The sequence below is a fragment of the Lissotriton vulgaris genome, chromosome 2_1, assembly GCF_964263255.1.
Source record: "Lissotriton vulgaris chromosome 2_1, aLisVul1.2, whole genome shotgun sequence".
Taxonomy (NCBI): Eukaryota; Metazoa; Chordata; class Amphibia; order Caudata; family Salamandridae; genus Lissotriton; species Lissotriton vulgaris.
The window spans coordinates 658,063,213-658,077,114 of record NC_141687.1 but is presented as its reverse complement, the minus strand read 5'-3'; the positions used below and the strand labels follow the sequence as shown (position 1 = coordinate 658,077,114).

The following is a 13,902-nucleotide window of genomic DNA, read 5'->3' as shown; positions in this document are numbered from 1 at the left end:
TAGGTTATTTAGCATCCCAATTTAATGATTGATATATATTTGTGGGTAAGGTGGAAATAAAATAAATAAATATATATTTATTATATTCTATTATATTACGTTTCTGTTCCAAGAATGAAGTTGCACTCCTCGTGAGGTTTCCCTTCAAATCAGAGCATACTTTTTAAAAATACTTTTCTCACGCAATTCGGACTCTAAACGAGTCCTTGATCACAGGCTGCACATCTCGACATCACAAACAAATGAAACCTCTGCCCACTTTGATTTGTATTGCCCTCAGGTGGGTTACCTGCCAACTAACTGCATTGTGGTGCTGGTAGTTTATATATTTGCTTGCCCTCCAGTGGGAGTTTGTTAATGTCGAACTTTAAAAAAATGTCATCGCCCTCCAGTGGGCCGTCAACTTTGCCAATAAAATATTACTTTTGTGTTCTCTCACATTCCGAAAAGTGACTGCCCAGTCCAAGTCACGGACCTGCATTTTTTTCAGCAGTGTTGCATACTTCCCGGCTGGACTGTCGTGTACATCACTCCATTTCTGTCCAAAGAATGAAGTTGCACATCTTGGGAGGTTTTCCCTTAAAACGAAGCAAAGCATCCTTTTTTGAAATCCATGCATGTATTCCTTACGCATATCTACAACAGGATTTCAGGGTCATAAAGTAATTTTTTTAAGGTTCACTTAGACCTATTTATCGGACCACACCTGCTTATCTGAAAAGATATGGGAGAGTTGATGTTGTGTTCTTCCCCATCATTAAGTCTTTGGTCAGGATATCGGGAGGGTGAATACCCATTAGGAGGGCCTTTTCTCAGTTATCATTTGTGTCGAACCAGTGTAGACTCCTTCGTCATTAAAACTAAAACAGTGACCTTCAGCTGGGAACAAGGACTATTGCATCCAATTGACATTTATGCATTTAGCATGGTGCATGAAGAGACATTGTAGGAAATTCACCTGTTCCGGGTGGTCACTGCAGATGTTCCACTTTTTTCTGAAACCTATAGTTTTGCTGGCTTTAGAACTCTGTGCCTTCTGCTAAGCAGTATTAAAGTGCCTGTGCTCCCCTTTTAAACATGGTCAAATCGACACACTGCTAATTGGTATATTTAACTTGCCTATAAGTCGTTACTATATGGTACAAGATTTTACGATGGCCTGGAAGTTAAATGCAACGAGTGGACTGCAGCATATATAGTTTCATCCACTTTGGTGCCAGTGCGGACATGGCTTTAGGCCTACCATTGTATTTTGACTGCTAGCAGGGTAAATATTGCAATTCTACCTGTCAAAATAAACCCTCTAGACAGGTAAAAACTTCCCTTTTAAACACTTAAAACCCCTCCCTATGTAGGCCTTGTAGCCTATAAGGCATGGAGGTGCAAGGTTTTTAAAAGTAGTACATGTAGAAATTTAGTGGTAACATGTCCTTACAGTAATTAGCACCCAAAAGCTATTTTCACTGTGGCAGTTTTAGCTGTTCGATTTAGAAAAACAGTGTTAGATTAAAATACTAATACTGTTTCTTGGGAATGGGAGCAGGTACCAAAATATTTAAGCAACTATTTTTATAGTTATTAAAAATCCACTTATGTTAAGGTCAGATTTTTAATACATATTAAGAAGAGTAACTCTTAGAAAGTTAATTTTTCCCTCCCTGAAGTTCTAGAGGCTAATTTGATTTTTGCTCTCAAGCTGCTCTCTGCCAGTAATTAGCTTTGAATTGGTGCGAATAAGAATCAAAACCAGCTTGAGTGTCACATCCTGCTGGACAGGTCTGCTGGGTTTACATATAACACTTGGGACTAATTTGAAAGGGGAGTGAAAAGGATGCCTAGATAGTTCTTGATGTCAATGCGCTGTCTGGTTGCTAAAGGACTCTGCTTTTGTTCTACCCAACTTCGGTCTCTTGGTTCACATAAAACAATTGGCATTCTGAAAGTGGAGACAACAGGATGCTAAGAAAGCTCCTGTTGACCTATTGTCTAGTTGCTGAAGAATCCTGTCTTTGCCATACTGGACTTCTATCTCTGCGTTTATTGTGGGCAAAGTAGTTACCTGAAAATAGAGTTTGTTAGAAGTGAGAACTCACTAGTATACTTCCCACATAAACCCTCAGAGCATAAGTTTAGTAGGGGCTACAACTTTAGCCATTTTGAAAATGCCCAAATTGTGTAAGGTTCACCACAGGAACCTTTACACCATTGGTTAATGCGAGCCTGGGAGTCATTCCCACTCACTAACTTGTGCTAGGCATAAATGTGGCACCTCCAGGCACCCACTTAAGAACACGTCCTGGACATGCAGAAGACAGAAGAGGACTGGACCTGCTGCCTGTGTCCTGAGAAGAGCCCTGAAGGATTGAGCGTGCTCCCTCTTGTACCCAGGACAAAGGAGTTGACTCCAAGGGGCATAATGTTGACATCCTATGAAAGCTACATGGCTAAAGCAAGCTCCGAAAGGGCCTTTTTCTGCAAGTGCCTGGCCGACCAGTGGTAACCAGATGTGGGCTGGACTCTGCCGTTGGCCTCTGCATAATTCCCTCTGAGCCTCTAAGTGTCTCCCCTGAGGGCCTGGTGGGCTTTAGAAGTCTGCTGCTGTAATGGATTGGGACTAAAATTTCTAAGACAGTAGGTAAAATCTTTGACCAGGACGAACATGGTTGCTGTACTCGGCCTATGCTACATTGCAGTCGGCCTCAAATTGTGCTTAGGTCTCTGTCTACCACAGCCATTGACTATCATTGGCACGTTGCACTTTTTGGTGCTATTTCTACTTAACCACATGCGCGCTAGCGGAATTCCGCTCCTACGCTGAGATTTTCAAAAGCGCATGTTACGTGACGAGCTGGGCTCGTCATCAGCGTGCGAGGAGGCTACGCCATGACGAGCCCAGCTCGTCATCAGCATGGAAGGGGTTAAAATATTAAACCTCATATCTCTGGTTTCCCTTATTTAATTTTAGCATTTTTTGGTTTTATTTTATTTATTTATTTTACTAATATTTAATAATTTAATAATATTTTTACTTTACTTTATTTTTCAAATTTGGTTTGAGATTTGTAGTGTCTTACAATTCGACTTTATTACTGTTTTGGTACTGCATAAATGCATTACATATTGCCCAAAGTTAAGTCTTTTTGCTCTGTCCCATAACCAGCAGCGGGTTGAGCTCTGGTTAATTTAGCAACTATGAGGATTCATCCACGAAAGAGTTGTGATTATTCATTGAGGTGTGTAGTCATTCACCCCAAATAATATCCCAATGTCTTACATAAGATATACAGTGAAAGCTGATGGCTTGACAATCATAGCGGAATATAGGACTTGGTGTTACATTACTGTATTGCACACATGGTAAATACAAGTTAATGATGCAGGGGAGAGTGGGAGGAATTAGAGCGAAAACGAGGGTGTTTTTCATATATACAAAATTGGAGATGTATTATCAGAAATATTGATGCCTTCCTGATCGAATATGTCCAGATGAAAATGCAATTTTGTAGATCGTGCATGATGGCTTCCCAAATAAAAATATATGTGTATATCTCACTGATTAAAACAAAGGATTTTGGATGGAGAGTTGCAATAAACATTAGAGAAGATGTAAGCATTCGCTACCACAAAATGCTTATAGTCCAACCCACAACAGAATTACAGATCACAGACAGATACTAGAAATAGAGGAAGTGCTCGCTGCTGCCTGCTTGGCTAGGGCTCAGCCTACTGCCTTTGGAAACCAGGTTTGAATCCCATCCTCGGCGCTAGACTCAACATTGTGTTATTCTAGGCAAATAACTTAAACTACCTGTACATGATCTACAAGACTATCTCCCAATTCCTCATATAATGGGCAGCGTTCTGTTGCTTTATAGCGACGTTTGTGCTATAATTACCAATACGTACATACATGAACAGCACCAGAATGTATAAAGAGTGCTGCGACATAGATGGACCAGCGGTAGCTTGCAAATTTATAAATCGGTGGGGTGCAGAGTGCCATAAAACTCACCAATATTTACTGCCCTCTCAGATGACGACAAGCAGGAAAGGAAGGTGGTTTACTTCCCGATTGGTTGGAGCAGGCTAATACAGTGCTGCTTTTGAGGCTGCGAGCCTGTGCCTGCAATCCCTTGGCTGTTTTACCACGCTGGGATTGTGCAGGCTGAAGTGCGGATGTCAGATTGGCCGGCTGTCTACTATGCCCAGTGAGCATATATGACGTCATCCTGTAATCTGCAGGAATCTGCCCCACCCCAGCATCCACTTGCTGCGGTTGGCAGCACATAGAATGTTAAAATGGTAATAACCATTTTATTATTCTATGTGTACCTGCTGCGCTTGCAGCAGGCGGGGCGATGCTCCTCCCCCTCAGTGGAGGAGCCTCCGCTGAGATGGACTATTCATTCAGCTGCACATTACATCAGAGGCTTTCAAAATATGTCCCTGAGACCTTAAGGAACCAGATGAAAACCAGTAGTTCTCATATCAGATTTCATTTTACATGAGAATTGCACCTCAAGTCGAATGCATTGTAAGACACAAACACCGCAGCGATCACGGAGGTAGGATTTCTCTAGCGCTACCTCTGTTGTAGATCCAACTCATTGGTTTTCACATGGGTAGCTAGCTTCTCAAGGTAGGTATTCCCTCATCTGAGGAAAGGGATAGAACGATGAAGGTGAGGTAAGATAATTTCATAGTGCCCACCTCCTCAGTCCCTATAGCAGATATCATATTTAGAGTTCACTTTTATTAGCCAAGCTGGTAGCTGTCTCACTGGTTTCTGCATATTCTGGTGGTTATAAATTTCATACTCTTCTCCTTATTGCTATACGAGATGACTCAGCCACTCCAATATAGCTGTTGTAGACGTGCTGTTTTTCACAGTGCAACTACATTAAATTCTTACATCAAGCTTTTGTTTAAAAAAATTTCATTTAGCATGTATGCACATTTTAGTTTGAGTGGTACATAGGCGTTGCACATATTAAAGTTTGTATTTTTTTCCCGATACGCTTTTGAATTAAGAATGTATTTAAGTAATGTATTTCATTTTGTTTTCAGTGTTCTGGCCCGTCGATGGAGCCAACAATTCATGATTCGGATCTGGTTGTGTCGGAAAACTTAAGTCGGCATTTTTATTCAATTCAAAAGTAGGTAGCACCAACTTGCATGTGAATCCATGCTGTGTGGACATCGTACTGTGAGTTGAATATGCTAATAAAACATTTTCTTATTTTGCCCCTTGCCTTTACTTATCGTTCTGTAGATGTTGAGTGTCAGTGTTTTCCTTTTCTTCTGATAATGCAGCTGAGAAGACAGCTGAGTTTGTAGATTGGTAGCCAACACCGAACATGTTCCATTATCTCTGGCGAGGGGAGCTTGCTGATTAACAGTCTGGGTTCCCCAGTTTGTAGTGTCGCTGGTCACTTAAGTGATTCTAACGACATGAGTGAGAAGAGCTCTTGCATAGCCATACCTAACTTTCCCATAACTTTGCAGCTGCCACGCGCCACTGGCCTGTCAAACTGAAGGGCAATTCTAGTGAGATCTCATGCATGTGCCGTTTGTTATATTTACTGCTCGTCGTGCTCTCATGTTCCACCAAAATAGACCAAACATCTTTCATTCACGTTCTTTTTTTATTGTTATTGTATCACGATTTTACAATACAACATTTCATGCAGTAGAAAATTATGATTTCTTTGGCATAACATCCGGTAGGGATAAACACATGGTTAAATTAGGTGACTGTAAGTCATTTTATGTAGCTAACTTTCTATTTAAAACCCTGAATATTTATTCAGTTTCTCACAGTGCTGAAATGCATAGAATAGCTCAATATGAGCAACAGACTTGGCCAGGACAGTGTGGTACTCAGAGCTCCTGAGCATGAGCAACTGCTCTCTGATCAGGCCACAACCTTGACGGACCTCCGTCCCAGCAGCAGGGCAGACACTTTTATCCAAATATGCGCTTCTTAAACCTCCTGTTTGCAGATTTAGCTGTGGAAGTTAACAGCTTTCATTCTGCTACATGAGGTGGTAGATGCCCTTGTGGCCGCCAGGTGCTCCTCCACAAAATAATTCTGCGCTGGATTCTAGAACAAGATTGTAACCTGGTGTGGTGCTAGGGACAATGACCCCTTACAGGTGAAACTGTCTGGCATCATTTGGCTTATATATTTATTTATTTAGTGCTTTATAGAGCGCGAACCAGACCCGTGAGGGTATCAGAGCGCTTTACAGTAGTATCAGGTGGGATACAAAACACAGGGGGAGGAGAGTCCAGGGATAAGGGAACAAAATGAAACAGTATATGGTAAAACAAAACAATCATAATGTTCCGACTACTATAAGGGATAGGAGCAAAAACAATGCAATAAACTAGAAAAGCAGTCTCATCACCCAAAAGGATTGTTCAAAGTGCAGGGTGGATATAGGGAAAGGCAGCCAAGGAACAGTGCAATGATGATAGGTAAAGTCAGGTTGAGGGGGTGCTTGTAGCGTGAGCTTTTAGGAGAGGAATTTGTCCATTAGGAAAGACTTGGTCTCCTTTTTGAAGTGGGCTAGAGACGGTATCCTTCTAATGGCGGGTGGAAGTGAATTCCATATTCTTGGGGCGGCCCCAGAGAAAGCCCGATTGTATGTTCATTTTTTCTTGAAGCGAGAGGGTTGGAGCAAGAGGGCTCTGGCGGACCGAGAGTTTCTGATTCCTCCGGATAATACAAGTTTCTGTGCGAGAAAAAATCAATTGACTTGGAATAGAGAGCCTTGTGGGTGATGCAAGCCAGTTTGAGTTGGATTCTGGCCTCAAGAGGAAGCCAGTTCAGAGCTTTAAGGTGGGGCGAGATGTTTTCAAACTTCTTAGAGCCAGTTAGAAGTCTGGCAGCAGCGTTGGAGCTGGCTTTCAAGTGTGCCAAGGAGATCTTTGGTAGGCCCGCGAGAGTGGAGCAACCATATTCTAGTCAAGAGATGACTAAGGCCTGGATAGCTGATTTTAGATCAGGAGGGTCGAGGAAAGGTTTCAAGTTTCGTAGGTAATTTAGGTGAAATCTGGCGGTTTTGGCCATCGCGTTGATATGGCCCCGCATGATCAGGTTGCCGTCTAAGGTAACTCCCACGGATTTAGCAGAGTCCACAATGGTAGGAGAGCAGTTTAGTGCTGTGATAGCCTTGGTCCGAACTTGAATGTCTGTATTGGCGTTGGGTGGCGAGATTAAGAGGAACTCTGTTTTTTTTTTAGTTGAGTTTAAGCTGGTTGGATGTGAGCCAGTGTACAGTTAGTTTTAAGGCCGCATTCAGGAAATGGATATCCTCTGGAGAAGAGATATTGATGTAGAGCTCTGTGTCGTCAGCATACATGTGGTAGGAGATATTGGCAGTGCGCAGCACCTCTGCGAGCGGTTCGAGGTACAGATTGAAAAGGGTAGGGGATAAGGTTGATCCTTGGGCTACTCCAACTGTGATCGGAGAGGAGGCGGATAGGTTGCCGTTGATCAGGACTCTCTGTGGGCGGTTCTGGAGGAAGGATCGGAACCAAGCCAGCACGGTTCCATTCAGGCCCATCCTAAGTTTGAAGCGATTCAGGAGAATTTCGTGGTTAATCGTGTCAAAAGCAGAGGATAGGTCAAGGAGGATCAAGAGGCAGGTTTTGCCTTGGTCAAGGGCTTGAAGGGCATCATCGACAATGTGGAGGAGTGTGGTTTCCGTGCTGTGCCCAGGTCTGAAACCAGATTGCAAGTCATATGGAAGATGGAAGTTGGAGATGTGTGGGCTTAACTGTTGCTGTACACATTTTTCCATTAGCAAAAATGGGGTAACCCAATAGTCACGGACCTGGGTATAGAAAACAGTGGTCCTAGACCTTTACTTCCTAGAGCTAAATCAGTACATAGTTGTCAATTAAACCAAGTTATAGAGCATTTTCCTGATTTCTGCTCCAACAAACTCAATATCTCAGTCAAGGAAAAGAGAGAAATTGCAACAGACTTGAATATAAAAATAGAGAAAAATTTAATTCTCTTCCAGGGGTATCCTCATCAAAGTCATAAGCATTAGAATATTCCCGCCCATGTGGGGGACCCCGGAAACACTATATTATATGTGCCCCACATATAAATACACATATATATATAAATAATATATATATAAAAACAAGCAATAGCAGCCAAATCACATTAGAGCTGAAATATGCTGTGAAGAATTTCCACCATACATGAATAATAAGCATTAGAAACAGGAGAAAACAACACCAAAGTTTGTTTAGGAATTGTTTTAATGCTCAGAAAGCAGTAGAAATTCTCAGAACTCACTGGAAGCATAGGAAGCTCCCAGGCTGCATTGCAAACACACAGTCTAACAAGACTGAAAAGCTAACCTGTAGCTAAATAACAAAAAACTGACACTGTGCCTTTAAGGCACTCATGACCCCCTGAATCCCATCATGCCTCAGGAGTGGCAGTTAGGTCAGTTGTTCTTTCCGACTCCTTCAGTGAAGGACCCTGGTTACACAGCTCCACTAATTTTCTGTTTTTTTTACAGAAAAATTGCTTCTTTTTGACAACCTTTGCTCTTACTTCGACGTCTTACATCTGGTCAAGTAAGATACTGCTTGTTTTGAGCAGTTTGGAGGGCATTTTACTCTGAAAATGCCTTCACTCTTTGATAAATGTCCTTCTTGTAACAGCAAGAAGGCCAAGACAGACAGCCACAAGGTCTGTATCGTTTGCCTGCCTGAAGACCATGATCCAGACACCTGTCCTCATTGTGAGAACCTGTCAGGAAGGACTCTCAAGGACAGGGAGAGAATTCGAATTTATGGCCTGGCTCACAGAGCTTCGAGAGGGAGATCTCCAGTGAAGAAGGGCTCCAAGAAGACCCATTCCTCTTCAAAGAAGAAGTCTTCACACCCTTCTACTTCAGCGTCGAGCTCGGCGCTGAGAAAAGATCCACAAGTGGGATTTTCCTCTGAGAAGCTGCCGTCGACGGCGGGCTCGCCGTCAGGAGGAAGACCAGGTACGTCGATGACATCGAAGGCACCGGCGCCGTCGTCGAAATCCCCTCCGCCGTCGTCAACCGGGCGGCGATCGGCGTCGAGGAAGGCTACTCCGCCACCGTCAACCAGGCGACGGTCGGCGTCGAGATCCATTACTCCTCCGCCGTTGTCAACCAGGCGACGACCGGCGTCGAGGGACGTCACCTCGCCGCCGTCAACCAGGCGACGACCGGCGTCGAGAAGGGTGACTCCTCCGCCGTCGACAGTGGCGGAGGACGCGGTCTCCGTCGGTGCGGCAGCAGCGCTCGGCGTCGAGGGTGCCCAATACCCCTCTGCCGTCGTCGCACAGGCATTCGATGTCGAGACATGGCTCTACGTCAGCGACTGACCATCGCCGTTCGACGTCGAGGCAGAAAGCTCCGTCGACGACAGGGCGAGACCGTTCGACGTCGAGAGAGAAGCCTCCGTCGGCGACAGGACATAGTCGTTCGACGTCGAGGCTGAGGTCCCCGTCGACGACCGGACACCGCCGTTCGACGTCGAGGCAGAAAGCTCCATCGGCGGTTGCTCATCGCCGCTCGACATCGAGAGACTACGAACACTCTCATGGACATTCGAGGTCGGGATTGTTTGTTTGATCCTCCGACTCCTCAGAAGCGGTCGGCTGCGAGAAGTGAGCGCTCGACGTCGAGGCACTCGGATACGATCATGGTGACAGAATCTGCTTCTCACCATTCATCTTATCGGTCCTCGGGCTCCTCTACTGCACATTCAAGATCCAGAAGCCCTATACACAGGACTCCTGAACGTCGTCCAGATCCTTCAGCGGGGCGCATCAGACTGTCACCTAGATGGTACAGGTCCTTGGACCATTGGAGAGACGATGGGCCTACCAGGCGTATGCAGGAGTATGCCAGCCCACACCACAGGTCACCTCTCCAAAACCTGGTGGAGGAGATGGACAAGCGTACCCCTCCCAGGCGCTAAACGCCTGTGACGCTGCCCACCAAAGCGCCAAGGAGGTCCCGTTCGCCTACAAGGGACGCTAGACGGGATGGTCGGGGAAGATCTAAATCGCCTGCAAAGGATCCTAGACTGGAAGGTCGGAAGAACTCTGTCCCTCCCCGGGGCAGATCTCCTGTGCGGTCGCCGACCAAATCCCCCAGGGCGTCCCGATCCCCTAGAAGAGGACATCGGACAAGAGATCGGGTCAGGTCTCGCTCTCCTAGACGGGAGGAGCGCTCCGGGAGGTCGCGGGAGCGGAGACGCAGTTCTCACCATCGACATAGACGTACTCCGTCTACCTCCTCCACTTCATCTACCAGATCGTCCAAGAGGGACTACTCACCGACTTTGACGGACAGTCCAACGTCCAGGTCCTCCCCAGTGGATGATATTGGCACGTACCTGGACGTTCTGCAGAGAGGTGCGCTTAAACTGAACATCGAAATGTCTGTCCCTCAAGTGACGACGACAGTCATTTTCGAAACCTTGCACAAAAAGGCCATCTCCAGACCTCTGCTGCCTTTGGTTCCGGGGATTATGGACCCTGTCAAGGAAGTTTTCCTAACCCCAGCAGCAATCAGAGCAGTGCCAGCACGCATTACCAAGAAGTACAAACCGGCGGCTTCTGACCCGGTGTTTGTGAAGTCTGACCCTCCGGCGGACTCTGTCATCGTGGCAGCGGCGAGGAAGACACATGCGGTTGCTGGTTCATCTTCAGTCCCCCCAGATAAGGACAGCAAGACCCAAGACTCCTGGGGTCGGAAGGTTTGCAACTCTGCTGCTTCCACTCTTAAGGTCGCCAGTGCAGCTGCGCTCCTGGGTCGGTATGACAGAGCCTTATGGGACTCGATGGAAAGATTCAAAGCCAAGCTGCCGAAAGAGGACCAGCAGGACTTTGAGGAAACTGTTACGGAGGGGTGTCTGGTGGCTAACCAGATGATCAGCACGGCCGCGGATGGGGCGGTGCTTTCGGCTCATTCCTATTCCCATGGAGTTTGTGCCAGAAGATCGGCCTGGTTGCGCCTTACAGGTCTAAATCCGGATGCTCAGCATCGGATTCTAAATCTCCCCTTTTCGGGTTCCGCTCTCTTGGGGAACACGCGGACGAAGAGATGACCCGAATGAAGACTGAGCTGGACACGGTGAAGGCGGTGGGCTTGGAGAAGAAAAAGGAATTCAAGCGCCGCTTCAAGTCCAACAGGGGGAGAGGGGCCCAACAGAGGGTTCAAACCCCTCAGTGGTCCCAGAACAAAGCTCAGGGAAAACCCCAGTTTCGTGGTAAGCCCAGCAGGGGCAGAGGGGGCCACCAGCAGTCCTCCAACACCACGAAAGGAGGAAAGGCCTGAACAGTGGCTTCCTCTGACGCCGTTGCCCACTCCAGTGGGAGGAAGTGCTTCACAACACCTGGCAGAGTGGGTCAGCATCACAAGAGATCAGTGGGTGCTGAATATACTGCGAAATGGATACAGGATACGTTTCCGTGCTCTTCGAAAGAGCATCCCTCCGAAGAGCTCTTGCCCTCACCAACTGAGCTTGCTCCGACGAGAGGTAACAATCCTGCTGCAGAAAAGAGCGATAGAAGAAGTTCCTCGCGCTCCAAGAGGCAAAGGAGTTTACTCCAGATATTTCCTTGTCCCCAAAAAAGATCAGGAGGACAAGTTCAGACCCATACTCGACCTACGACTCCTAAACAAGGTTATCGTCAAGGAAAAGTTCCGCATGTTGGCGCTTCACAAAATATGTCCTCATCTACAAGCCGGAGGTTGGATGTGTTCGGTGGATCTACAAGATGCGTACTTTCATATCCCGATTGCGCAGCAACATCGAAAGTACCTGAGGTTTGTCGTGGGACACAAACACTACCAGTACAAGGTGTTACCCTTCGGTCTCAAGTCCGCACCACGAGTCTTCACCAAATGCATGGCAGTGGTGGCGGCTTTTCTTCACAAGAAGGGTCTCTTCGTTTACCCATATCTGGACGACTGGCTCCTGAAGGGTCCATCTCCGGTACGGGTAACGCAAGATCTGCATCTGTGCCTGCAACAGCTTCACAGGCTCGGCCTCCATGTGAACCTGGAGAAGTCAGTCCTGCGGCCTACGCAATCCATCCACTACCTAGGCTCCGTTCTGGACACAAGCGTGGGAAGAGCGTTTCCTTCGGAGGAGAGATTTTCTTCCATGAACCTGAAATGCGGGATTCTGCTAGAGTCTCGGCCTCCAACGGCGCGACAGGTGGCGTCTCTGCTGGGTTCCATGGCGTCCTGCATTTTTCTCATCCCACACGCCAGGCTGAGAATGCGTCCTCTGCAACAGACCCTGGAGGATCAGTGGGACCAGGCAACAGGTCGTTGGGAGGACCGTATCCATCTTTCCCAGGCGACAAAAGAGTCCATCAGATGGTGGACTCGGAGACACAATGTGATGGTGGGAGTGCCGTTTCATCAGCCCATTCCGTCCCAATCTATAGAGACAGATGCCTCCCTGCACGGCTGGGGAGCACACATGGGTCCGCTTCAGATTCAAGGCCGGTGGTCTGCACAGGAGCAGACATACCACATCAACATGCTGGAACACAGAGCGGTATTCCAGGCTCTCAAAGCTTTCCTGCCAGCGATCACCTCCAACTCGGTCCTGGTTCAGACGGACAATACAACAACCATGTTCTATCTGAACAAACAAGGAGGCACAAAATCTCGCCCACTGTCTCGAGAGGCTCAGACAATATGGCATTGGCTCCTCGCTCGAGGTCTCACAGTGGTGGCGGTGCATCTTCCGGGCGAGTTGAACGTCAAAGCAGACGCACTCAGCAGGCACTTCGAAGATCAGCCAGACTGGGTGCTAAACGACGAAGTGGTGAAAGAGCTTTTTCGTTGCTGGGGACGTCCGTCCATAGACTTGTTTGGAGACGACGAAAACGCCAAGTGCCACGCCTTCGCGTCCAGGTTCCACAGGCCGGGGACGCAGGGGAACGCTCTTCTGTTGGATTGGGCAGGGATGTTCGCGTACGCGTTTCCTCCCCTAGCTCTGATCCCGAGGGTGGTTTCCAAGCTCCTCAGGACGAACACGGAGATGATCCTGATTGCTCCAGACTGGCCTCGGCAGTGGTGGTATCCGGACCTTCTACATCTGTCTGTGTGTCCACACAAACGACTCCCTTGCAGACCAGACCTGTTGAGCAAAATGAACGGGAGGATAATGCATCCCAACCTCCCATCATTGAACCTAACAGCATGGCTCCTGAGGTCCTGCAATACGGACATTTGAACCTGCCTCCAGACTGCATGAGCATTTTGAGGGAGGCTAAGAGGCCGTCCACGAGAGCATCCTATGCCTTCAAGTGGAAAAGGTTTTACTTGTGGTGTAGGGATCATCATTTGGATCCTATTAAAGGGCAGGAGGACGTCATCTTACCATACCTCCTTTCCCTCGCAAAAGCTGGTTTGAAGTATGCTTCCATTAGAGTACATTTGTCAGCTATTGTGGCCTATAGGGAGTCCCCTGACCAGGTGTCTTTCTTTCAGGTTCCGGTGGTCAAGGATTTCCTTCAGGGTTTGAAGAAAGTGTATCCCCCTGTGCGGAATCCTTCGCCTCCGTGGGAATTAAACCTGGTTCTATCTCGGTTAATGTCTCCACCTTTCGAGCCCATCCACAAGGCTTCCTTACAACATCTCTCTTGGAAGGCAGCTTTTTTGGTGGCAATTACCTCTGCACGCAGAATCAGTGAGATACAGGCGCTCTGTGCAAAGGAACCTTATACGGTATTCCACCATAACAGGGTAGTTCTAAGGGCTCACCCTTCTTTCTTGCCTAAGGTCATCTCTGATTTTCATATAAATCAGTCTATTTCCCTCCCTTCTTTTTTTCCAAATCCGACGACCCCGGCCGAGCGGACACTTC

General features: G+C 47.1%; 1 protein-coding gene across 5 annotated transcripts in view; it reads left to right on the top strand.

Moving 5' to 3' along the window:
• IMMP1L (inner mitochondrial membrane peptidase subunit 1) overlaps positions 1 to 13,902 on the top strand; it is a 231,369-nt gene that overhangs the window by 100,923 nt on the left and 116,544 nt on the right. For all 5 annotated transcript variants that reach the window (XM_086955824.1, XM_086955826.1, XM_086955825.1 and 2 more), the window contains one exon: positions 5,068 to 5,156. In XM_086955824.1, coding sequence (XP_086811950.1) covers positions 5,068 to 5,156 — 89 coding nt within the window. The remainder of the gene's footprint in view (positions 1 to 5,067; positions 5,157 to 13,902) is intronic.